The following is a 26,562-nucleotide window of genomic DNA, read 5'->3' as shown; positions in this document are numbered from 1 at the left end:
CTAAGTTACACAGCTGCTATATAGCTGAGCTGGGCCTTAACCCCAACACCTGCTGGAAACAAAGCCCGGCCACCTCTTAACTCGATTGTGTCTTCTCACTGATAAAGTCCAAGTAAGTTTAACCCATATGTTTTAGAAATGATAGACCACACAACCTTAAAACAGGGAGGGCACAGCTGCAAGAGAGCCATCCACATTCAATATTTCAAGCACCTTCTGTTTCCCATATCATAACAAGCGGTTTTACCAGCAGCTCAAGTTCATTTAATTTTTTTTTGATTGATTACATATTTATCAGGTCTTATTGTTGAAAACACTTCTAAAATAAGTAATTGTAAAACTCTGGCACAGCTTCCACGTCCCCTCATGTTACAGATGTACGGGTCTGGTTTCCTGCTTTAGCAAATGTGACCCAGCGCACGTAACCGATTCTCCTCTGATGGGTCACATTTCTTTGGGGCCTGGGGCCCATCGCTATGAACATTCATTCTTCATTATGTGTAGCTGTCCACTTTGACATGTGAAGGTATAAGCCACTGGGAAGGCTCTGCAGTAGACCTCAAATACCTTGATTATCTTTTAAAATGTCCCTGATCTCCATTTTTACCCTAAAATCAAGGGCCAGATATTTCCTGTTCAATCGATTAAGTGGATTCCAGGTGACTGAGACTTCAGAGTATATTTTTTTCTCTTCCTAACTTTAAGCAACTTGATAACAATGGTTACTAAACCGCTTGGGTTAACTTCAGTGTAGTGGGTGAGGGTTTTAAAGTCAGACAAGGAGATGGATTTGGACCTAACACCACCTGCTTAGCTAATAAATACGAAACTTTAGATAAGTTAAATTTCTGAGCCTCAGTTTCTTCATCTGTAAAGTGGAACTAATAATAACTACACCTTAGGCATGTTATAAGCATGAAATGAGATGCCATATATAAAAATATGATTGAAAATCAAGTCAGTATGGGCTTTGGCATGGCATTATTTCTTAGAAATACTAATTACCTGGGTTTCCCTTTTCTATTCATTGAGAACTTCCCCGGTTTGAAGTTTTGAATTTTAAATGTCTTTGTTCTTAACTTTTCCCCCATATTAGTTTGCAGCTGCCACAACAAACTGTCCCAGACTGGTTGTCTTAAACAACAGAAATTTGTTTTCTCACAGTTCTGGAGGCTAGAACTCCAACGTCAAGGTGTCGGCAGGGTTGGTTCCTTCTGAGGCCACTGTCCTTGGCTTGTAGATGGCCAGCTCCACCTCCCTGGGTCCTCACACGGCCTCTCTTCTGTGTGTGTCTGTGTCCTAATTTCTTCTCATAAGACACCAGTCGTACTGGATCGGGACCCACTCTTAATGACCTTATTTAACTTAATTACCCTTTTAAAGACCCTATTTCCAAATACAGTCACATTTTGAGGTACTAGGGGGTTAAAACTTCAACACATGAATTTTGAATGGACACAAATCTGCCCATAACACCCACCCCCTCACATTTTCCTCCCGGGGGGAAAAAAAATTGTGAGAAAAGCACTGAGCCAGAGCAAGGGAAATGAGTCCTTTGCCTCATGTTCTTAAAAACTATTTTGCTGTGTGACCTTTGGCAAATTATCTTCCCTCTTTGGCCCACTTTTTCTTAATCATTAAAATGAGAGGGTTGCAATAATGGATCGCTTATTTCTCTTCCTGCCCTTAACTGAGCAAAGCTAGGTTGGATTCTCACAGCAAGGAATCTGAGATAGAGCATGCAATGAAATAACTGGAATCAAAGCACAACAAAACAAAACAAAAACATGCCTTCTTTATGGAATAAACCTAGGACGAATTTTTCTAGAAGCAGAGGATTACATTCAATTGGTTTAAAATGTTTTAGGTTGCTTAAAGCCCTTTCTCTCTGTAAGGCCATAATTTAAACCAACTTAGTTGGATAAACCAGAAACCCCATTCTGAATTTATCAATATCCCCAAACAAAGTAATCTCATCAAGATATGGGGCACAGATTGGCTTGGAGGGAAAGAGTGTATGATTTCAAATAAAGGTCTCCTTGAAAGAATTAAGGGGGAAAAAATTTAAAAACAAACGCACATACACACAGAAAATGTGAAATTAAAACCAGCTCCCAAGCTCACAGGTTAAGCCATTAAGGCGAGGGAGGGGAAAAAGGAATGGGCATATTTCCTCTCCAGCTGTGCAGCTTTTGGTCCTAAGACACTGTGTACCTCCACAAATGTCAACAGCCTCAGCAAGACAGGGAGGCGAGCAAGGGTGGTGGTGAAGGAACAAATGTGCTCATTGGAGAGCAGGAGAAAACAAAGACGGAAAGCAGAGTTTTCCCTGGAAAATGGCAAAACTGCTGGAGCAAGTGGAGTGATGACAAGAATATAAGACTAAGATTAAACATACTAGGACTCAAATCAGAGTCTGATGCTCACAAGCTGAGCAACTGTGGGCACGTTACTCAACTTCTCATCCTGGGGTAGCTTTTAATTTAACTTCAGCTAAAAAGCAGTAACTGAAAACACACCCACCATTTCATTTTTGCTGTTACTACCAAGATCTCGGAAACAACCAAAAAAATCAAACCAAATGGAATTAACTGAAGCACTGGGATAATATGTATGTATTTAAAATTATGATATGTAAAAACAGAGTTGCCATGTGATCCAGCAATCCCACTCCTGGGCATATACCTAGATAAAACTGTAATTCAAGATGATACATGCACCCCAAGGTTCATTGCAGCACTACTCACAAGATACGGAAACAACCTAAATGTCCATCGACAGATGAATGGGTCAAGGATATGTGGTATATATATACCATGGAATACTACTCAGCCGTACAAAAAAGAATGAAATAATGCCATTTGCAGGAATATGGATGGACCTAGAGATTATCATACTTTGTGAAATAAGTCAGAAAGAAAGACAAATACCATATGACATCACTTATATGAGGAATCTAAACTATGACACAAATGACCCTATCTACAAAACAGAAACAGACTCACCGACATAGAGAACAGACTTGTGTTTGCCAAGCAGAGGGGGAGTGGGGGAGGGGTGGATTATGAGTTTGGGATTAGCAGATGCAAATTATTATATGTAGGATGTATAAACAAAAAGGTCCTATTGTATAGCACAGGGATCTATATTCGATATCCTGTGATAAACCATAATGGAAAAGAATATAAAAAAGAATGTATATATATATATAACTGAACCACTTTGCTGTACAGCAAAAATTAACACAACATTGTAAATCAACTATACTTCAATTTAAAAAAAGAATAAAATTATGCTATGAAAGAATATTTAAAACATGGAAAGATGTCATAATATATTATGGAATGAAAAGCGGGACATAAAATAGCAGGAACAATATGCCATACTATTTTAATAAACAGCATATATCGTAGGAAGAAAAAATTTTATTTTATTTTTTAATTATTTTTGTTGTTGTTGTTTGTTTTTTTTGTGGTACGCGAGTCTCTCACTGTTGTGGCCTCTCCCAGTGCGGAGCACAGGCTCCGGACGCGCAGGCTCAGCGGCCACGGCTCACAGGCCCAGCCGCTCCGTGGCATGTGGGATCTTCCCGGACCGGGGCACGAACCCGCGTCCCGTGCGTCGGCAGGCGGACTCTCAACCACTGGGCCACCAGGGAAGCCCAAAAATTTTAGATGGGTATACTCAAACTTTACAATGACTATCACTGAATGATTTCACTGTGGCCTATTTTTATTGTCCTCATTTTTTTTTTTTTTTTTTTGGTAAATATTTCTACAACCATCGTGGGGTTTTTTTGGTTTGGGGTTTTTTTTTTTTTTTTGTAATTGGAAAAAAATTCCTACTCACTTTGTAAATTTCAGTATCCTACAGTAAGGCAGACAGTTGAAAAAGCCCTAATTCAGTCAGTCTCAAATTGGGACTTGGGTTTCAGTTTCCTCATCTGTAAGGGGTAAGGGGAGACTAGACTGAAAAATTCTTTAAGGAGCTTCTGATTCCATGAGTTTTACAAAGCCCCATCAAGTCAAAACCTCAGTGGAATCTTGCTTAGGATTTATTCAAGAAGGTGGGGAGGCCAGCGTGGGATATAGAATGAGAAAGTGGCATTCAAATCCACCTGAAGAAGAAGCCCTCGTTGGTATTTTTTGCTAATTCAACTCAAATAGCCTTTGGTGCTGGGCATTGTAGGCACCTCCCTGGCAAGCTGGCTCTGAAAGTACAACAGTGTGGAGCTGCTCCTGGCGTTCCTGGAAGCAAGGCTGCTCCGAGGGGAAAGCAGGAGAGCTTCCTGAACCAGGCAGGGCTCCCGAGTCCAACCCCATGCAGACCAGGGCACCAATAGGCTGTGCTTCCCATCTGCCATAACCTGACCCTCATGCCCCACTGGAAATAGGTGTGGAGGAGGACTTAACCCTGGACTTAAGTGAACTCCAATTTGGACCAATGTCTCATGACCCCAGAGGTGCAAGAAGATAAAAGAAGGTAGAACTTAAGGTAGCACCGTAGAGTGGGGTTAAGAATGTGGTTCTGAGTCAGTATGAAGTTTGGTTCCACCACTGAAAGGCTTGTGCGATCGTAGGCCAATTTCCTGATCTCTCGAAGTTTCCTCATCAATAAAATGGGAAGACCTAGTTGGAAAGCCAACTACCTAATTGAGTGGTTTTCAGGATTGCATGAGATAAGGGGAAAAAAGCACTTAATAAATACATGTTAATTCTTATCATTATTTTAGATGCTTCTGCGACAAGCATCACATTGCTAGGCAAAGAGACGGTGGTCAATAAAATATTCAATCAAAAATAGAAAAAAGGTATTATTATACATGATTCATTATATAAGACACATTTTAATACACATAGTACTTTAAATGCAATCTTTTAAGCTCCATGAATATATTTAATTCTCCCCTTTGTCTTCCCTTATAGATGCTCCCCTTAAAAAGATCTAGTAAGTATTATTACACTTAGAGTATTGAGACCATCGACTGTATAGTTTACAGACAGAAATGAGCTTGGTAAAATGTGCTTTAACTGTCCCCATCCCTCAAACCAAAAATGAATTTTAGAATAAAAGCTAATAACAGGAATAGCTGCAAGCCCAGAGAAAGCTGACAGACGCAATAGGATGAGGGACCGGAAATCTCTGGGAAAACACACACACAAGCACAAAAACATTCCATTTTAAAATGGCCAACACTACTTGAGATGAGAAGGAACTACTTAGCCAAGCCTTAGCCAAGCCTTCTGAAAGGTGGAGTTCGCTGTGCAAATGCGTACTAGGCTATCTACTGGCTGGTAACAACTGGAATGACTTGTGGTTTCTGGGTAAAGGCAGAAAACCCAGAAGATCAGTTAAGATCTCTGTTAGATCCTGGCTCAGTCATGTAGTTTTCTCTATTTGAAAGAGGACATAAAGGTCTCCATGAACTCTTTTAAATCATTTGCAGTAAGAGAAACGATGAATCTGTTTGCAAGTAAGAAGTACCCAGGTAGGCCCCTGAAAGAGGCCGAAAATGAGGCCAGATGCAGAATTTGGAAGAAGGAGAGGAGCGGAGGCCTGAGAAGGAAGAAGTACAAACGATGGACAGACTCCCTGGCACATCTGCCCCAGTCAGGTCCTGGACTACAGTTAACTCTGACTGGTCTGCTAAAGCGCTGTCATGTTTCTCTTCGCCCAGGGATCCCATGCTGGTTTCTTAGAGCCAAGCCTTATCTCTTAAAAGTGAATATTCTAGAAAGTTGTCAGTGAAAGGCAGGATAACGTAGAAGCCAAACGTATACACGTTCTGATCATCTGATCATTTTCTCGCTTGCAATTATTCCTGCAAGGTAAATGTTAAATAAATGTACCCATTCATTCAACAAATGTTTACAGAGGGCTTACTATGTGCCAGCCAAAGGCTACGTGCCGGAGATGCAGTGGCAGCGAAACCAAAATGCCTCCCTACCTCATGGAGCAACCGTGGCGTTATTTGGCCTTTGGGGGGAAGTTATTTCCATTGCATGGGAGCCACCGCATTTCAAATACTGGCAAAAGCAAGTGAAAAGAGCTTGCGGAGCATCTATAGACTCGGAGCTGTTCCCTGTTGGTTTGCTTGTTTGTTTGACCAGTCTAGATTTGGGGCAACTGCTGCCTTTGTGCCATTATCAATGGTAGCCTTATCCAGAAGAGACACTGTACGTTCCAGCGAATGAATCGTGGTATTATTTTAATAATACTCATTTAATACTAAAGCTCTGCTAAGGAAAAAACCTATCAAACATCATTATTCCATTGCTCTCTTGCACAGAGCCTATTAACCAAGTATTACTCTCTGAATGAGAAAGAGGCTAGGATTTTCAGGGTAAAAAACAACCAAAGACCCTTATATCCAACACAGATGTTGGCTGGTCCCACTGAGCTTAAGCCAACAACTACTGCCCTCATCCATTTTCTCACTGCTCTCTCTTCCCTTATGGGGAGGGATCAGAACTCCTCTCTGCAAGTTTGGAACATAGTACAGAGGGCTGACCATGATCTCAGGAGAAAATAGAAGACAAAATAAAGGCTCACAGGGTCATTTGCACTGGCAGGGACTCGCGGATTATCTAGTTCAATACCCACATTTGACTGATGCAGAATCTGAGAGGGATAATAAGGGGTTTGCCCAGAGTCACACATAAATTAGAGGCAAGGGCAGGCCTGAACCGCAATGTGCCAACACTCCATCCAGGGCGCTCTTCCTTTCCCTGTGTCATCAAACAAGAGGGCCCCTTTGCTCTACCTGTCAGAGGAACCCCTCTCTTAAAAAATAAAATCTCATTTTATCCTTCATAGCTCACTGTCCAGCCCGTCCATAGCAAAAAGACTAACTTAGCCAAGAGAATTGTGCCCTTTAGTTCCAGATGTTCCCGTTCGTTCCTGGACCATTCCCGAGCAGAGCTCCCCCATCTGGCTTAGAGTGCTGGGTGTGTCCTCTGTTCCTCGGCCTGGCTGAAGGAGAACAGAGAGCCTGGCTCGTTCTATGTCTGGGAAGAGGACAGGGACAGAGAGTGAGAAGGGGCCTTGGGCCCAGATCTGCACTTATGCAAGGCAGAAAAACAGCATCTGCATTTCCACCCTGAACACACACATGCTCCTGGGGAAAAGAGCCAGAAGCTAACTCAGACAGCTGGCAGAGCAATGCACGACCCACTATTAGAAGGACATGGGCTCAGTCGTTCCAGTGGTGATGTGATAAGGTTTGACCTGACCATTCCCACCCCTTCCACCCTGTGAACACTGGCCCCCTTTTTTGAGCTAACAGGTCTGGCTAGCTGACGGCAAGGGGGTGGGGACAGTCACCTGTGAGTATGGAATTGCTGCTTTCCTACCTATGAAACCAACTCATCTCTGGAGGAATCAATGCCAGGATCTTACTTTTGCAGCTGTGTGACTTTTGTCAAGTTACTTAATCTCTCTGAGCCTCTATCCAGAACACAGAATGATGGTTAACCATTATAGCTACAGGAGCTGTCATGAGTCAAATGAGATGACCCATGTGATTTGCGCTAAGGCTCTCGATAAATGGTAGTGATAAATAATAGCTCCACTATCCTTACTCCAAGCACTGAGTCCCCTGTAATCTAGTTAGCAGAAGAAATGTTCCCCCAGAGAAGTCATTTTTATACTAGACTCCACATACAGACTAGGGCCAAAGAAGAGGCCAAGTTGAGGGGCTCACCCTATTCCACCAAATTACTTTTTGGTCTATTTCATATATTGAAATAGATACATATTGAATTTGATGAAAGGGAGATTTCACAGTAGAAGAGTCTGAAAACAGAGGAGCCTATCTCTCTGGGTTGTCCAGGGTCCTTCTCATTTGTTTCCCTCCGGCTCCAGAAAATAGGAGAAAAGGTAAAGAAGAGCATTGATTTGAGGAGGGTGTGGCCAGGGCGCAGTCCAGTCCTCCGATTAGCATCCATTCCAGGAGGTGATGGCATATTTACATTCCCAGTCCCTTTAGGATTAGAAGCAGTGATTTAATCAAAGAGAGGTACATTTACCTCCTAGGGAGGCATTCCAACTGTTGTAAACATTCTGTGATTTTTCAAATATAATAAGCAGACATAAACAGTTCTATGAAATATGTCAATGGGTGAAGAAGAGAGGGCCCTTTAGGATATGAAGAGTTTCCTGGTTCTTTTCCAAATCATTTTTTTCTCCCTAACTAAGGAGAAAGGACAGAGAAAAAGCCATTCAACAGTGAGTTGTGAAGAAACTGCTAGAAAGGGTATCCATAATCTGCGGTCAGTCTAGGCTAGAAGCTGATTAGGACCGAAAGCAATATAGTTCAACTGAATAAGGAAAATGCCCTTTCTTTAGGTTAAGGGAGAGTCTCTGTATCCAAGTCCAAAGGTAGTCTAATGGCCTCGTTAGCGTGTCAGAAATTAAAAACAAGCATAATTCTGAGAAACACTGTAAAATAACTAAGCAGGAAAAAACAGAGTTTTTATAAGACATTGTGTTAATTTTTGTTTGGGTTAGAAAACTTGTATTAAAACATTGATCCCTAAGTAGCCTCTTCCTACTTCAGACCTTTGTCAAGTCCTCCTTTATTAATTTCCACATTCCAAAGTAGTTAAGATTTTATAAATAAATCAGTTTCCTATCTTGCATACGTTCGGGGTTCAGAGACCACGGTCCACAGTCGCTCCTTCATCTGAGCCTTTCAACATCCCGGTGAGATAATGAGGGAGGATTTTTATTTATAAACTGACAGTTCTACTACACAGACTTGAATCCTCTCAGGAAATCTATTCCTCCAGAATTCCCCCAAGTGCCCAGCTGGCTCCGTCACAGCTACTAATAGTCAGAGCTCTCTTTATCCACCTGAGGCATTTTGCTAGTGTTTGAGCAAGAGGAATAACCTGGCTGCGAATCACCACAGACCTGTTCAAAAAATAAAGTAACAAACACACACCCCAGGCAGGGCTTGAGCTGAGGTTTCTACGATCAGATATCTAAGATGCTTCCCATTCCTAAGTCTTTGATATTTTTCCTCTGTCTTTTCTCTGGAATTTCCCTTCCAAGATGCCTTACACAGATCAAGCTGGCTTTGGGTGACACCTCTTCTTTTGGTCTCCCAAACTCTGGACCTCCATCTCCTAATATCTGCTCCCGATCCAAAGTGACACCTACTGAAGCAAAAGGAAGACACAGGTCCAGGGAAGGAGTTGCACTGTCCCTTCCCCAGGTTCTAGTCTAGTTCAAGGCCCCCAGTTCAGAGATCTGGGTTTTCCTCCAGTTCACATAGCTCCTTTACTTCTCCTCCCAAGTGAAAAATTCCCATGGCACCCACAATGCTCACAATCACACACTTCAAGTGAGATCACAGCACCCTGACTACGTACCCTAAGACCAAACTCTCCAGGTCGTGTTCTGGACAGAGGATGGTGTCTTCCAGCAATCCTAAACATCACACACATACACCCCAACTTTCAGTGTGGCAGAAATGCATGAGCTGCAAGATAGTATTTACAGAAATCCAACTGGTATTTGCCAAAAGCCAGTTCTCGGTGATTTGTCTCCTAGAGGGAATTCTGGAGCTCTTTATCCACAGCTTTCAAATTTTCCACTGCAGGTACCTCTGGGAAGCAGCTGAGGCTGTGAAGTCAGACAAGACTTGTGTTGGATTTCCAGCTTTGCCTCAAATCCTCAGTGTGCAACTCTGGATAACTGACTTCATCGATCTAGGTCTCAATTTCCTGAACTGTAAAATGGGCTTTTGCAGAGACCCTGCTAAGAGAATACAGGTAAAGCACTGGATCCTAAGTGTTAGATCTCCACCCACTCTTGCAGTCAGCTTCAAGTTGTAGCTTATCTCAGAAGAATACAATGACTTGCCAAACTTTCTACCTGCAGAATTGAGATGGTCAGCTACCATCCCCCAAGTTTACATTTATCCAATGTAAAAAGTAAGAGAGACCATGTTATAGGATCTAAACCATTTGCCCTACTAACACCACGTAATAGTGATGGTATGGGCAGAGCCACCAAGACCAGTGCGGTGGTGAGGGACATGCACTTTAATTTCCATCAGGTGTGGAGGCTTGAGTCCTGCCTCAAACACTTATTATATCTATGACCCCGGGCAGAAGCAAAGAATCTATACAATAGAGATAACTCTAGTACCTCTCAGACAGTGTTGATTTGAGGGATTAAATGAAACAATGCACATAAGGCACAATACTTGACACAAAATAAACACTCAGCAGGTGTGAGCTGTTCTTAGTAGGAACAATTTTTAATTCATTTATTGATTTAACCCATCATCGCTAGGCATCTATGTGCCACGCACTGTGTAAGAGGAGACAGAGGTGGACGACGATACCAGGTCCCTGCTCTGATTGGCTGGGCCACCCAAACTGCTGTCTCTGCCATTTAGAAGCAAGGGCTAGTGTTGGGGTAAGGACATGCAGATTACTCAGGTAGGTGACCTGAGAACAATAAGATCTGAGGCCTGAGCTACTCCCAGGGAAAGCCCCAGCCAATTCTACCAGCGACAGAGAAACCAATAAACACAGGGTAGTAGGAAGGCTTTACTCTCAGGAGGGCAGCAAAAAGAGGTAGAAGGAAAAGCAGGAGATAAGCAAACAAAACCTTACTGTGTCCCCCAAATTGTGCCTGTGAGGCAAAGGTACTCAGCAAGAAAGACTGCCCCCATCGGTCCCCAGATTACAGTGACATTCCAGCTACTGGGTGGGGCAGTTCACAGACCGGAATAGAGAGAGGATAGGAAACTTATCTCAAATTCCATAATCTTACCATTTTAAAAAACGGACTAGAATTGACAGCAGGAGACATATGTTCTATTTAGATCTTTAATCATACTTTCTGTATATATAGACCTGTGTCCGTATTTTTATGTTTTTAGCTATACCTAGGAAGGGTATCTCACCCCTGGTAGTATGCAGATAACCGTAATCATCTATGGACCTGCAAATGTACAAAAATTAAAACACTGTTTTGTTCTAAAATAGAATTCTTCTTCAAGGAAATACAAAAACAAAGCATGAGAAAAATCAACAAATGGATTCCTTGCCCCCAAGGACCCACACTCCCATCCTGCCATGTCCCTCTGCCTCTCCCCAGCCCATACCCCTCTCAACAATGAATGCAAGTCAGGCCGGCTGGAAGAAATTCACAGCCACCGTCCATTCCCGTCACAGCTGCCGAAGGCACAGCCTCAGCTTCAAGGCAGAGGCTGCTATGCAGCACCACGCCCCACACGCAGAGAAAGGATGGAAGCAGCACTGAAAATGAAGGATGCACCCCAGGGAAGACCATTCAAGTGGGAACAAAAGGGAGCCCCCTGCAAACCTGGCCCTGGGACTAGGGCCCAGCCACACTTACAGGGGCTTCTAAGGCTGTTATCATATGGGCTAAATTTCTGTATCTTTCCTTAAAGGTGGCTTAAGTGATACCTAGAAGAATGGGCATGGCTCTCAATGCCACAGCATAGGCTGAATCCATAAGAAGAACCATTGCAGTCTTCAGACTGGGAAGAAAAATGTAATCTGTTCTCTGCTTATCCCAAACAGGAGAACTGGCAAATGCACACTGGATATAAAGCAAGTGGCGTATATGCAACATAACTTCCACACATCATAGCATGAGAGCTGAGGCTCATCTCTCCTGAGTTAGAGAAATAAGTATAAAGATTAAGCTTTTGTCTCAATCAGCTTTTAAAAAAAATAATACCATCCACAGCTCTTTGCAAAGACAACTGGCACTGAGAAAATACCGTGTATTATAAAAGACTCACTATGCTTTTACAATAATGTGAAGTCAGTGATATCAGGCAGTGGTCAAGGAGGATGGGCTTAAACCCAATGCCTCTACCTGGCAAAAGGATCCCTACCCATCCCAACTCTATCCCCCTGGGGAGTGTTGCTTCCCTAGGAGCAAGTGGACAGCAGGTAGGGGTGGGGCACGCTTGTGTCCGGTGAAGCTCAGGTGCATGAAAAAGGTAGGGTACTGCCGTAGAAATAAACCACTTGACAATAAAGTGCACTAGAGGCAAGAACAGCTTCCTCCTGCCTGCAGAGGGGAAGGTCCTGCACTGCAGTCAGGTTGCTCCAAGCCTAACCCAGCAAGTGCAAAGGCACTCATGCCCACAGCAAAACCTAGTGGATCCCGGCAAATGAACTACAGTAGCAGGTACAGCACTGCCCTAGGGCAGCTGCAGAGCCTCCCAGGGGCCAGCTGATCACTTCCTTTGTTCGTCTTGCAAAGATGGAGTAGCCACCCATTCCCCCACTACACACACACACACACACACACACCATTCACTACAGACAAAGCACAACCGCACTGCTTCGTGCTCAACTAACAAATGACAGTGGGTTTTCTGTTGTTTTTGTCTTGCCCCCTTTTTGAAAATGCCCATTCCAGCCTGTCGTATGTCCCTTCCATTCGAGGCGTCATTTCAGCGCAACCTGGAGGAATCCCGCAGCAGGGAGCAGTATTCTGCCGCGAGAGCTGCTTGCTGGACGCCAGCGAAGATGAGGCTTCTGTACCTGATTATGGCACATCTCCTCTCCACCCCGCCCTAGACGCTCGCCCAGCGCATCTGACACCCGCCGGCCGCGGGAGGCTCGGCTTTGCACACAATGGCAGTTGGACACGGCATGCACACAGCGTGCGCTGCCACCGCAAACTAAAATCTGCTCTAAAAACTCAGCTTTTTCTTGGGATGAGGGGGAGAAATGACAGGAAAAATGTAAAGGCATCAAGGGCAAAAAAAAAGTTGGTCATTCTCACTACAGCCACGGTAGCTGTCGAGTCCGAGTATGATGCACCGAAATATGAACTGGGTTGAATACAAGCAAGGAGTGGCCAAGGTGAAGACGGATGTCCAGGCATCCCATCACCGTCGCGGGGTGGTAGGGTAGGGGGGTGGGGGCGGGGAGCCACGGGGCTGGAGCTCAGAGAGGGGCGCGGTCGGGCTACCAAGTACCCCTGGGGAAAGGTGTCATCTCTCCATACCCCGCCCCGCCAAAAGGAACCTTCTACAAAAAACATACCTCGCCTGGGGCAGCACACACTGACGACCCAGGCGGCGCGGGGGTCCAGGGAGGGCCGAGACCCCTGTGTTATTTGGAAACTACCGGGTGGTGGGGAAGGAAGATAAATAATCCAAAGTTCTCCACGCCACTGTTTGGGTTTCCTCTTTGTTTGGTTTTCCCCAAATCCCAGGGTCGCTCGGTCTGGGTGGCGCCCCGCCGCGCCGGCCGGACTGACCACCGCTCTCCACACACCACCCCCCCGCCCCGGCCCCGGGCCCCCGTCCCTCCCCGGGTACCAGCCCAGGGAAGCCGGCGGGATCCAAGCCGCCCCCATCCGCGGTGCAGCCGGCCAGGAGCGAGCGAGCCACGGCGGCGTCCGGGCGTCCGACTCACCGTGATCCGCGGGATGTTCTTCTTGCCTTGGTAGGACATGGTGGCGGCGGTGGCTGCAGCAGCTGCCTCCCTGCCTCCTTCTTCTACTCCTGCTCGCCCGCGCCTTCCTCAGCGCACAGCGCCCCAAGATCAGGTGGAGCGAATGGTGCGCTGGCCGCGGCCGCCGCCTCCTCCTCTCGCCTCCGCCCCCCTCCCCGGCTCCCGCGGCGGCTGCCAGAGACAATAGTAAATCTCCCCGGTCCCCCTTTCACCCCCGACCCCCCCACACACACCCTCCTCCACTCGCGTTCACGCCCGGGCTTTTTTTTTTTTTTCCTTTCTTTTGCGGTGCCAGCTGGGACCCCGTAAGACAAGAATGGCTGATCCGCGACTCCTCCCTCTTCTCTCTTATCCCTATTGATTTTCCTCCTTGCATCTGCCTCACCCACTTTTTCTTCCTTTTTTTTTCTGGTGACTTGCGAGTGCAGCGGAGCCAGACTGCTCCACCGCCACCAGGCGGCGCGAGGGACTGTTCGGGGCGGGGATGCTGCAGTCCCTGGTGTCGGCGGCAGAGAGGCACCAGCGTAGCCCTCCTGGCCCCGCCGCAGCCCGGGAAAGCGCCCACGCCTCCGACTTGCCCGTGGTCCGATTCCCCACCTTCCCCACCCTGGTTTCAGAAAGGAGACGGCTCTGGACTTCCCTCCCGGAACCCGCTCTCCTTCGCCACCGCGCGGGCTGGATGCGACGGCAGCTGCCTTTGTTATCGCGGAGGCCGAGCGCCGCCTCTGCTGGTCGCTGGGTGTGTAAACAGCCGCCGCGACCCCTTAGAAAGCCGAGAACTGGGCTGACTCTGTGCAGCCTGGCCGGCCGCTGCTATCCCGAGACCATGAAAATAGGCATTAGAAAATGCGAAGCAACCCCTCACTCTCGGACGGCTGCGAGGGGGCACCGTGTCAGCTACCATCAGCCGTTCTCTGTATTGTAAAAATAATTCTCAAAATAATGTTTTAAAGGAACTCCACTGTCTGGCTCTCAGAACCGAAGGAAAAGCATTAACGCTGCTCCGTGAGTAAAGAGTAGAAAACACCTGTAGTGAGAAGCCAAACGCCCTGGCACATTACTGCGCAGCGGTGGGTTTTGTGAGGGATCTGGTATGCGCTGTTCACAATGCCGAGTTTACTTTAGGCAGGGCTGATAGACAAGAGATCAATGTGCTATGAGGAGCAAAAACATGACCTTTCGGTGCAGGAATATATTATCCTTTTGCTACCCGCTTCAAATAGAAGGCCAAGGGGGGCATGTTTGGAGGAGCCACTGTGGCTCGGGGCTGAGGGATGGTCGGATGAGGGAGCTTTCTCAGCTCTCCTGAAAAAAATAATCCCAAATATACCACTTGGATAACAGCAACAACAAAAATGGCTTGCTATGCAAAAATTATAAAGCCCTCGCAAGACAAGTCTCCCACGACCACCACACCCCATTGTGGATCCTAATGCTCCCTAAACAGAAATTCTGTAGATATCACGGAGCATGACTAGGTCTGTGTCAGAGATCTTTAATTCACATTTCTCCAAGGCAGGCCACCGACCACACTTCGGGATATCTCCTCATTAACTTGAAGGCTTCCTTTGCAATAGAGAAGCTATAAAAGCATCCACAGAAAGAGGGTACAGAATACTCCAGCTTGGGCTTTCCATAAACCTGAAATGAACCAGCCTGGTCACATAATCAAACGGCAGACTAAGCCCCCCTGAAACACTCCTTCTCAAGTGAGTTAATCCAGCGGCTGGTTATTCATGGGTAACTAGACTGAATGCAGTCTTCACAGGAGAAGTCCACAGCATTCTCCACTTTATTTCTGTGATACTCTTGGAGGATGAATGCAAGGCAAAGGTCACCTCCCTGTACTGTTTTGCAAAGCACGGGTGGGGGGGGGGGGAGACTGAAGCGAAAGGCACGCCCTAAACATTTTGCTTTGTTCTTAAAGCTTAAGTGCTGAGACCACTAGCCAAGAGTTGTGAAATTACAAAGCATTCTGGGGATTGGCATGCAAATGAGCAGGATTATATTTAGAACAGAGTAAAAAGAGAATTAACTACATACTATGCAACCCTGCAGAGGTCTCTCTGAATCTTTCCCATAGTTTTAACTGCTCCAATTTTATTTGAAGGGACCTTGCAAGTTCTTAGGAAAAGCAAAAAATATGTAGGGGACATTTACAATCCTAAAGAAATACCACTGCCTTCCTTTTTTTAATTTCATGGGTTTGTCGGGTTTTTGTTTCCTTTCTTTGCATCCTAATTATCTCTTCTGTTACTGTCATTATAATCCAGAACACTCTCTACTAAATAGATTTATACCATATTTTTGATCACTTGATGATTTTGTGTGTGTCTGTTGTTTCAAATTACAAGACTTGGTTAATCTCTTTGAGGTCAGGCTTGCATGCAAGAAGCCATGCAGAATAGGACTTGTGATGTGTTTCTCTGGATCAGACTGCTGTGAAAAGCCATGCACAGGAATGCATAATAACCAGCTAATCGGTTCAAGCTGTTGCCATCAGCAGAAATGTACAACAAACACTGTTTTCTCCCTCTTTCATCCCCTTCAATCATCTTTCTCTTTCTTAAATCAAAATCAAGTGTCTAAGATGAGTTTGAAGAAAAGAAGCCTTCCTTGGCGGTGCCTTTCTTATTCAAGGAATAAGAAGAAAGGCTGTGATCAACACAGGATGCCTCTGTGTCTGGCCAAGAGAGTGAGGAGTGGAACCAGCATGGGTGTTTTCCACAGTAGAATGACTCTGAATGGTTTTCCTTGGATACACAGCAGTACTTGGCTTTAGATATCTCAGGAAACTATGAGAGAGGGAGAGGGAGACACTGAGCGACTTTATGGTCCCAAAGAAATTTAATTTTGGCCACCAAACCTACCACATCCATAGACTTCCCACACCTCAGTCAAGGCTACTTTATTCTAGTTGCTCAGACCAAAGGTTTGGCATCATCCAAACCTTGACTTCTCTCCTTCAGTCCAATCCAGTTTGCACTCCACATCCCATCTGTCAGGAAATACTATTGGTTCTGTCTTTTACATATATACACACTGTGATCTCTTCTCTCCATCTACAGAGCTTCTCTCTGTGTCCAGCCACCAGCAGCTATCACCTGGACTACTGCAGTAACCTCCTAACTGGGCTCTCTTCTTCACTGTTATTCATTCATTCTCACAATACTCACACAGTATTTACCCTGTGCTACAGGTGTCAATAATAATAATAATATCCTGGATCTCAGGGAGTCTATTTTATACCCTTATTCAAGAGAATACCATCTGTCACCTGTTAGCCCCCTTCTATGCTTTATTTATCTTCACAGTACTTTTTCACCACATAATATATTAATTTATTATTAAGTATTATCTTCCTTCTCATCCCTAGAATGTAAACTCTCTGAGGGCAGGGAATGTGTCTCTTTTATTCACTGCTGAGTCCTGAGTGTGTGGAATAGGGCCTTGCCCATAGAAACTGCTCAATTATTATTAGGTGAGTGAATGTAAGAATGTTTCAAACTGTGTCTGAAGAAAGAGATGGAATAAGAACTTTCCTGTAATTGAAGGGCATGTGGTAAGAGTCTAGATTTAAGAATATTTATGCTTCTGTAAGCCTTCTTAGAGTTGCCTGATTCTAGATTTCAGAGCAAGTAAATTCAAAATGGTGAGGAATCACTTTGCTAATAGGATACAATCACAAAATTCCAAGGCAATACATGGGCCAAAGAATGACTCTGTAGAATAGATTTGGTACCTGAGCAGTGATTAGAGAGTTGTGGCTCGAAAGGACCTGCCATCAAAGTGTAAGAGAAGATCAAAGGCCTTGTGTTCATTTAAAGAACTTCCTTTTAAAAAAAAATGAAGGAACTTCCCTGGTGGTGCAGTGGTTAAGAACCCATCTGCCAATGCAGGGGACATGGGTTTGATCCCTGGTCCGCAAAGATCCCACATGCCGCAGAACAACTAAGCCCAGGCGCCACAACTACTGAGCCTGTGCTCTAGAGCCAGTGAGCCACAACTATTGAGCCTGTGTGCCACAACTACTGGAGCCTGTGTGCCACAACTACTGGAGCCTGTGTGCCACAACTACTGAAGCCTGTGTGCCTAGAGCCCGTGCTCAAGAAGAGAACAAGAGAAGCCACCGCAATGAGAAGCCCGCACACTGCAACGAAGAGTAGCCCCTGCTCACCACAACTAGAGAAAGCCTGCCTGCAGCAGCAAAGACCCAACACAGCCAAAAATAAATTAATTAAATAAACTAATTAAAAATGAAAAAAATGATATTGAGTTCAGAAGGAAAACTATGGACTAGAATCCAGGATGGTATACTGTTTAAGGATCTGGACTTGGGAATAGAGGGACCTCTGCCACATTCCAATTCATCCAGCTCCTGTTTCTATGACCTTCAGCAGATTATTTCAAGCTTCTGAGCCTTGGTTACCTCACCTCTAAAATGAGCATCTTATTACCTACCATACAGTGTTTTCGTGATGATTTATTAATTCATTCAATTAATATTTATTGAGTACCTATTATAGGCACTAGGGATACAAATATTTGAATAAAATTGACAAAATCCCTGCCCTCTTGAAGCTTCCATTCTAGAGAAGGCATAAATCAAGAGTAAAAAGTTATATAGTGTTTTCAAAAGTATATAGCGTTTAAAATGGCGGCAAGTGCATTGGGGATAAATACAGCAGGGATGGGGAAATGAAAGTCATTCCAGTGTCTTGAGGATGGGCTGGAATTTTCCATATCAGGGATCACAGAAGGTCTGGTGAGATGGCGGTTGCTTGAACCAAATCGTAACAGTGGAAGCAGTGCGAAATGGTCAGATATTGGATATGATTCAAGGTTAAGCCAGCAATATTTGCTGATGGATTTGACTGGGGTATGAGAAAAAGAGGAATCAAAGATTACACTAAATGTGTCAGCCTGAGCAACTCAAAAGATGAAGGTGAGATAGGGAAAATTGTGGGAGAAATGGGATTGGGGGGGAAAGTCAGGAATATGCTTGTGGACCTTCCTATTAAACATCCAAGTGAAATGTTGAGCAAGCAGGTAGATATTCGAGATTAGAAATCTAAGGGAACAGCTGGGCCAGAGATACAAATTTGGGAGCAGTCAATCTCTAGCTATCATATAAAGGAACAATGCTGGATGAGCTGACCAAGGATGGGAGTGGAGGTACAGCTCTGAGATAAGTAAGAGCATCCTGAGGATAAAGGAAGAACCAGAAAAAGCATCAGAGACAGTGGTCAGTGAGACAGTGGGGACACCATGAGAGTACAGTATTGTGAAGGTCAAGAAATAAAATTATTTCAAAAAAGAGAAAGTGTTCACATGCTGTTGAAAGGTCAAGGACGATGGGAAATGAGAGTTCATCAGTGCGTGAAATCACCAAGGACCTTGACCAGAGCACCTATAAAATGAGTATCTTCATACCCACCTCACAGTGGGGTAGTTTTGTATATGTGTAAGCAAGTATTAAGTTATTCTGGTCAGATTTACTGCATACCTACCATGTGGGTATGTGTGCCAGAGCAGTCTTAATGAAGTTGTGGAGCTGAAATCTGATTGGAGCGTTTCCAAAAGAAAATCAAAGTGGAAACTGGAAACACCTAATACAGGCAACTCTTTCAAGGGTTTTTTTTTGTAAACGGGGACAAGGATACGGAGCAGTAACTAGCAGAGAAAGTAGAATCTAATATGAGGGAAATAGCACGGCTTATGCCAACGGGGCTGATTCAGAAAGAAGAGGAAACTTCACGATGCAGGAGAGAAATGGAACAACTGCTGTCGGGGTTCTTGAATAGACAACACAGGTGACATCTAGTGTTCAAATGGAGGGCTTCCCCTTAGCCAGGAGCAAGGACTGTTCCTCCTCGAGTAACTAAGGGGAAGAGTATACAGCACAGAGACAGGCAGCTAGGTCAAGTTCATGGTGGGAGTTTATGGCAGCTCTCTCATGACTGCGTCTGTTTTCTCTGCCATCAGCTAAGACAGTCTGCGAGAGAAGGTACTGAACGTTAAGAGGGGAAAGGAGCTGGTATAAAATCAGTTTTTAGGAGATTCAAGGGGCTAGGGAAATACCATGTGATTCCCTGGCAGCACTAAGGATTCCCCTCAGGGAGCGGCCATAAACTTAAAGAGAGACCCGTAAGCATGGTGTGACTACGCCTCCAGTCATGTACAGCTGTATACGTGCAGGCATGGAGTAGGCAGCGTGTGGACTTTCACAAGGGTTTTGCTAGATGAGTGCTGAGAAGGGAGAAAGAAACTCAAGGGAATTGAGGATAAACCGTGGGATCTAAGCTGGTTAAGAGGGAAGGGAGGGCACAAGTGTATATGGGGGTAAAGGACAGTGAACATATTGAAGATTAAATAAGATTATTCATGTAAAGCTCCTAGCACAAAGTTAATTAGACGGCAGCTATTCCTACCATTATCTTTAATGTTCTGATTATTATTTGCTGAACTCGTTTGTGTCCAGGACTATGTCTTATTTATCTTGGTAGTCTCCAGCTCTTTTATAAAGCTTGGAATAGAGTAGAATCAATGGGGGAAACTTAATTGAACAGAGGGGAAAGTCAAGAATATTCTGTCTTCCTTTTAACCTCAAAAATATCTAAAATAAGTGCTTAGTAATTCACACAGTTTTGACTATTAAAAACACTTTCTACTTTTTAAAAACAAATTTATACTTTGCTCTGTTGATAGGGGTAAACGTTTCCCCCGGTCCTGATTTGAAGGATGAAGAAAAACATAGTCCCAAAACAAATACGTAAGAGTTTTGAAGGGGCAAAAGACATATACCAGGCTTTTGTGAAATATATAGGCTAGTCTAGTGTGAATAAACATTTCATCTCAGAACTTCCCATTAAGTCATTTGGATCCATTAATTTTACCTACATTTCAAACAAAGGAAATCCTAGTCGTGTACTTCCAGTGTCACAGAATGAAAATCAAAGTGGTGATTCACCTGCTATTATTAGATGTTTACATATTAAATACACAGAAATAACCTGACAAACAATCCTACCCTTGAAACAGATAAGCCAAAAAAAGAAAAAAAAATACGATAGCCACAGGAAAGTACTCCCAAGGGCTTATTCCAAAATCAAACTTATATCAGCATGAGCAAGGTATGCAATCCTACTTCTTCCTGGATGGACGTTCTCATTCATTTCCTCAGTAGAGAATGATCCTGCAGGCGCCTGGCCTCCTCCGCACAAAGCCTGGGAGGCCTCTTCAGGTTGTAAAGACAACTTAGTCCTGGAAATACTTTTACAGCACATTTACATCAAAGGCTGTCCATTCTGAGCCGCGCCTGGGGCAGGAAAGGGCTCTGCAGCAGATCCAGGATGCAAGTGCAAACAGCCCTGCCACTTCAGCCATAAGACCCAATAAACTCTACAGCACTGGAGGTACTTGTGGGAAAAGCCACCACGTGAAGGTTATGCAGTCCCAACAGAAGTATCACAATCTACACTCTTAGGGCTCTGGAGTAAGAAAATTATGCACTATTTGAAAAATAGGTCCTTGAGTGCTATTGGGCCCTGGTAGAGACGGAGGGCTTGACCAGGGTCATGAAGTGGCCAGAAATGTCCATTATGAGCTGGGTTCTATCAGACCCACCAAGTCACAAGACCAAGTTGGCCCAGCAGCAATTGATCCTGAGAAGGGCGTGGCCCCGTCTCCCACGTCATCCACTGCTGCTGTTCCAGTACCTTCCTGCTAGCACACACCTATAGCCCTGAGGATCAGCTGGTGGAGGAGGAAAACACCTGCGCCTGACTTCTAGATGCGCTGGCTCGGCATCTAGATCACACTGAAAACAGACCATGGCCACTGGACAGTCCCACCCAGGGGTGGTGTTGAAAGACAATAGTGAAGAGCTCTCCTCCCAAATGTCCAGTTTCAGACAGTACAGCTAGTCATCCACTTTGGAAAGAACAGTGACTCAAGATTATACGTAATGTTGAGGAAGAGAAGTGGCTCAAGATTATACAGAGTGTTGAAGTATTCCTAGGAGGTAAGAGGAAGGATTAAAGATCGAGGAAACGGTGGCCTTAGCTAGCAGCACGTGGTAGACCAGGGGAGTGGGCATAAAGAGTGAAGATATACGTATTGTATTTTAACGCCCTCCAGAGAGCACCCATCACGGAAGAGGCACTAAACGATGCGGCAGACAAAATGACTCGGTCAGCTGACATCAGCCACCCTCCATCATCAGCCACCCTCCATCATCAGTCACCCCAGTGCTGGTTCAATGAGCCCACGGATGGTGTAGACAAGACATGGTGACAGGGATAGAGGCCACGCAGGGAACCAAGACCCAGTCACCAGCGCTGATCCAGCTACTGGTGCCGTCAAACATCCATCCTGCCGCAACACAGAGCAACACTTCCTCCCCAAGGTGGCACCATGCCTCAAAGATACACACAGCCCCTTGTGTAGACGACCTCAGACCCCTTTCACGCTGGAAAGCACAGTGATTCACTTTTACAGAAACAAACACATGTTCTAGATATGGATTTGCATCTTCTGTCGCTGTGGCCTCAGTCAACCCTATGTGAGGGCTTACGGAGTGTCTGAGGCACTGGCATGGGATCCACATAGCACCACACATCAGACCAAGGGGCTTGTTTAACAGCCAATGAGATGCAAGAAAGGCCACGTGACTGCGGGATCCACCAGCTATATCAAATACCACGTCACCCTGCACCTGCCAACCTGAGCGAGGAGGAATGGCCTACCGAAGGCACAACCGAAGCACCATTCCAGAGACGACTCCCTGCAAGGATAAGGCACCACCCTCCAGGAGGCACTGTGCGTTGTGAATCTGTGCCCTTTACAGGGTGCTGTGTTTCCAAAGGGAGAACACATGGATCCCAGAAACAAGGGGAAGAAGCAGGAGCGACCCCTTTTACCTTCACTGCCAGGGACCCAACTGGGAAATACGTGTTTCCCATCCCTGCAACTCTGGGTTGTTTAGTGTCTTTTCCCCAAAGGGCAAGTGCTTCTACCAGGGGGCACAGCAAGAACTCTGCTGAACTACAAATGACAGCTGTTATAGGGCACCTTGGGCTCTTTGTGCTCAGGGACTAAACAGGCAAGAAGGAGAGTTGGCATCCTTCTGGGTAGGACCGTGAAGAGAAGGAGGAGATAGGGCTGCTATTGCACAATGCGGGCAGGGAGGGGTATGTCGGACACTCTTAGGATCCACAGGGGTTCTTTCAGGTACAGCCCTGCCTGAGCTTGATGGTAAATGAACAAGTACACCAGCTGTAACCTGAGATGGACATGGTGACCGGGGTCTCTCACCCCTCAGAGACGCAGGTCCCTGTTCCAACACCAAGTACACCACCTGGACCAGCAGAGGAGCTCGCTGAGAGTGAAGGGAATCTAGAATGGTTAGGAGAGGACATTCATGAGTACTACCGTGGCCCTAAGAGCAGCTGTGGTAAAGAGGCCCTGAGATCCCCAAGAGAAGAGGCACACACAGATCCTGGAGTTTTTGCTCCCAGAAATTACACAAGGAGGTCAATCTGAGCAGAGCAAGGAGGCGTCTGCATAGACACAAGAATCTCCACCCAGCCCCCAGTTCAGAGCTGAAGGACTCAGCCCCTCAGGTGCTCTAAGCCCCTTCCTGGAAACTGCCCTTGTCTAAGGTACCCACTCCCGCAAGGGCAGCCTGACCCAGTAATTGCTAATGTGAGCATATAAAGGCCTGGCCTCCCAGGTACAAAAGGGCAACAACTCTAATGGATTATCCCAGTGTCAGACCTATAAGGTCAACTGAAGCCTTTGTTAAGACCACATCACAGCTCAACTTCTCTCTGCCCGATACTTCCTTTCCCTTCCCTTCCACAGATGTCGAGCCTAAGCACACTCCCTAATACGCTTCCTGCATCTTATTTTTCTCAGAATTTTGCTTCCCAGGAAACCCAACCTGCAACAGTGAGGCTGGTATTAAATGAATATTTACGTGGAGTGACATTTTTTATTTAGCCAATGTTTTTTTTTTCTTTTTTTGCGGTACGCGGGCCTCTCACTGTTGTGGCCTCTCCCGTTGCGGAGCACAGGCTCCGGACACGCAGGCTCAGCGGCCATGGCTCACGGGCCCAGCCGCTCCGCGACGTGGGATCTTCCCGGACCGGGGCACGAACCCGTGTCCCCTGCACTGGCAGGCGGACTCTCAACCACTGCGCCACCAGGGAAGCCCAATTTAGCCAATATTTTTAAATGTATAGATTTCATATTCAAATTTAGATTTCTTTAAAAATTGGAAAACTTGGCAATTCTGGGCTCGTAGATACACAGTGTCACCCGTCAGCTACAGCTGAACACTGGCTGCCCCTTGGAACAAACATGTATTCCCCAATTAGCTATAATGTCTGCTACTTCCTCTTCCTTCACGTAGGGTTGGCTTCCATGTTTTTATGCCACCTGCCTGGCTTAGAGTCACCTGAATTTCTGATATCCGACCATTGGAGACTGAGTTATTTAGGCATTATGGAATAGGAACTCTGTGTCTCAAAGGTGAGGGCTGCTCTTTCCCTAAGCAGACGTTGGTGCCTGTTCAGAACTGAGACAGCAGTGAGTTATCTCTGGGGAGCAACCTCCTCCCCAGCCCACCCTCACTCCACCCGCATTGGGCCCTAAACCACAAGATTGAATCCTGGAACTGCCCAACCCTCTGCTAAAAGCCTGTTTGACAGCATGGGCTGGAGCCGCTGGATCTATGGTCACATGCAATCAGTTTCACCTTTGGGCTGAATGGAAACACATGTGATTGGATTCCGATCTCTCCGGGCCCAGCACAACAGCTCACCCCCAGATGAGGGATGTGAGACTCACTCTTGGATGGAGGCTCAAAATAGCAAGCCAACCCCCAAGTGCAAGGCTGCAACCCCAGTTTATACTTCCCAGGTTTCCCATCCACCTCCAGGAAGGGACTTTGGCTGCATGTCTTTTTTTTTTCCCCTCCAGTTTCCTGTACTCAGCTGTAGCAAAGGCTCCAGGGCCATAGGGCCTCATCAGCCTCTGGCTCCCTATCTTTTCAGACAAATAGGAATGGCAGAGACATATGCCTGAGGGTCTAGTCACAGGTTTTTCTGAGCAAATTCCCAAAGGAACAGTGGAGTGGAAAACAGGCTCCTCCCACACATCACTGGTGTGTCAACAGATAAGCGCTTCTTAGTTGGACGGGTCACCTGTGTGCACTGAATCCCAAGTGAAACCCTGGATTTCTGACCTCAAGACAAATGCTGACCTGGCCCCAGGCAGAGTGCTTGGTCACTTTTGAAGGTCCAGATACTCATTTTTTTATTGGAGACAGTGAACATAAGAGGCAGGAACCAGAGACTGAAATAGAGAAAAACGTAGGTTTTCTAAATTCATTTCAAATTAGCTGACTTTGGAATTAGCCTGAAAAACTTCTAAGCTTGCCTCATCTGTAAAATGGGTCAGTAGAAGAGCTGAGTGGATATGCTGACACATACATGTTCTTTCGAACATGAAAGCACAGGTCTGATAAAACAAACAGATGAGCTGATTCATTTAAAAGGAGTTGCTGGTGTGTATCTTTATGGCATAGAGTGATTAAAAGAACAGGTTTTGGAGTCCCTGTGACAGTGAGTGGGTAAAAAATGGAGAAGCCCTGACCAACCTAGACCCCAGTCAAATTCTACTCTTGCTTCCCTGCTGTAATCATACCAAAGCTGATAAGGACTGTCTGAATTTACAGTACAATATACTGAGCATCTTCCAAAAAGGTGTGTATAATTAATACATATTTTTAAAAGTAACCAAGTCCTGTGTTCATGACTTCATAGCCACAAATAATTTCCAATGACCTCCAAAAACCCCAAAGTATTGCTGACAAGAGAGATGAACACATTTTGTTATTGACACCTGCCTAGTTTATACATTTCCTGGGTATTCTCTATAGCGAGAGAGAAAGTAATATATAACAAGATGCTGGTTAGTAGAATAATGGTTCTGCTGTAAGCTAATGCCACTGTGGAAAACAATTATTATAAACAGCCACATATCTCTGACTCAGCTTTAATTAAAATTAAAGTTAAGATTGGGGCCACTCTCTTTTTTCTAAGCAGGAGCCCTGGAAATCACTTGTAGGGGTAGCTTTAAGGGAAACGGTTACTGAATATTTACACATTTACTAAACAATTTAAGGCGAATCTGTATTTAGTCTCTACTTTGTCAGCATAAAGTTGAGTTTCTCTCTAAATCCCTAAAGCTTCTGTAATGTTTTTTTTTTTTTTGCGGTATGCGGGCCTCTCACTGTTGTGGCCTCTGCGGAGCACAGGCTCCGGACGCGCAGGCTCAGCAGCCATCGCTCACGGGCCCAGCCGCTCCGCGGCATGTGGCACCCTCCCGGACCGGGGCACGAACCCGCGTCCCCTGCATCTGCAGGCGGACCCTCAACCACTGCGCCACCAGGGAAGCCCCTTCTGTAATGTTTTAATGCAAGGTCTCCTCACTTAAAACCTTGGGATTTTGAAAGGTTCTCATGGGAAACTACTTTATCACAAAGTTTGTTGTAAGAGATCCTACTCAGATAAAGGTAGAAACTATGTTTGCCACACAAGGCTGATTTGACTCATTCACTTTGTGATGACAGATTTACTATGGTCTTGCTAACTGACTTCTCATTAACTAGTATAAAAAGATGGTATCCTGGTGGCGCAGTGATTGAGAGTCCGCCTGCCGATGCAGGGGACACGGGTTCGTGCCCCGGTCCGGGAGGATCCCACATGCCGCGGAGCGGCTGTGCCCGTGAGCCATGGCCGCTGAGCCTGCGCGTCCGGAGCCTGTGCTCCGCAACGGGAGAGGCCACAACAGTGAGAGGCCCGCGTACCGCAAAAAAAAAAAAAAAAAGATGGTAAAGGCTCTTAGAAGTAAGGAAAGTATGAATGACACTCATATGACATTTTTTTTCAAGTAAAATAGAAAGTAACTAGCCCATGAACCTGAGAACATAAGATAGGCTATTTTCCATGACAACATCCATACAAGAGAAAAATATCTGAGGCAGCCACCTGCCCACCAGGGACAGAGTGAGGGACTGGCTGGTCCTCCTCCC

At 45.5% G+C, this 26,562-nt stretch overlaps 1 protein-coding gene across 2 annotated transcripts in view; it reads right to left on the bottom strand.

Annotated features, from left to right (window-relative positions):
• Nucleotides 1–26,562, bottom strand: part of DPYSL3 (dihydropyrimidinase like 3) — a 114,612-nt gene that overhangs the window by 53,171 nt on the left and 34,879 nt on the right. Inside the window, exon 1 of one of the 2 annotated variants that reach the window (XM_004280387.3) lies at nt 13,425–13,629. The exons of the other annotated variant lie outside the window; for it this stretch is intronic. Within the exon in view, the coding sequence (XP_004280435.1) occupies nt 13,425–13,463 (39 nt within the window). The 5' untranslated portion in view covers nt 13,464–13,629. Of the gene's footprint in view, nt 1–13,424; nt 13,630–26,562 lie in introns of those variants that run through there. 2 annotated transcript variants of the gene reach the window in all.

The sequence above is a fragment of the Orcinus orca genome, chromosome 3 (genome assembly GCF_937001465.1).
Source record: "Orcinus orca chromosome 3, mOrcOrc1.1, whole genome shotgun sequence".
Lineage (NCBI taxonomy): Eukaryota > Metazoa > Chordata > Mammalia > Artiodactyla > Delphinidae > Orcinus > Orcinus orca.
Note: the sequence above shows the minus strand (reverse complement) of the source record. Positions and strands in the feature narration are given on the sequence as shown.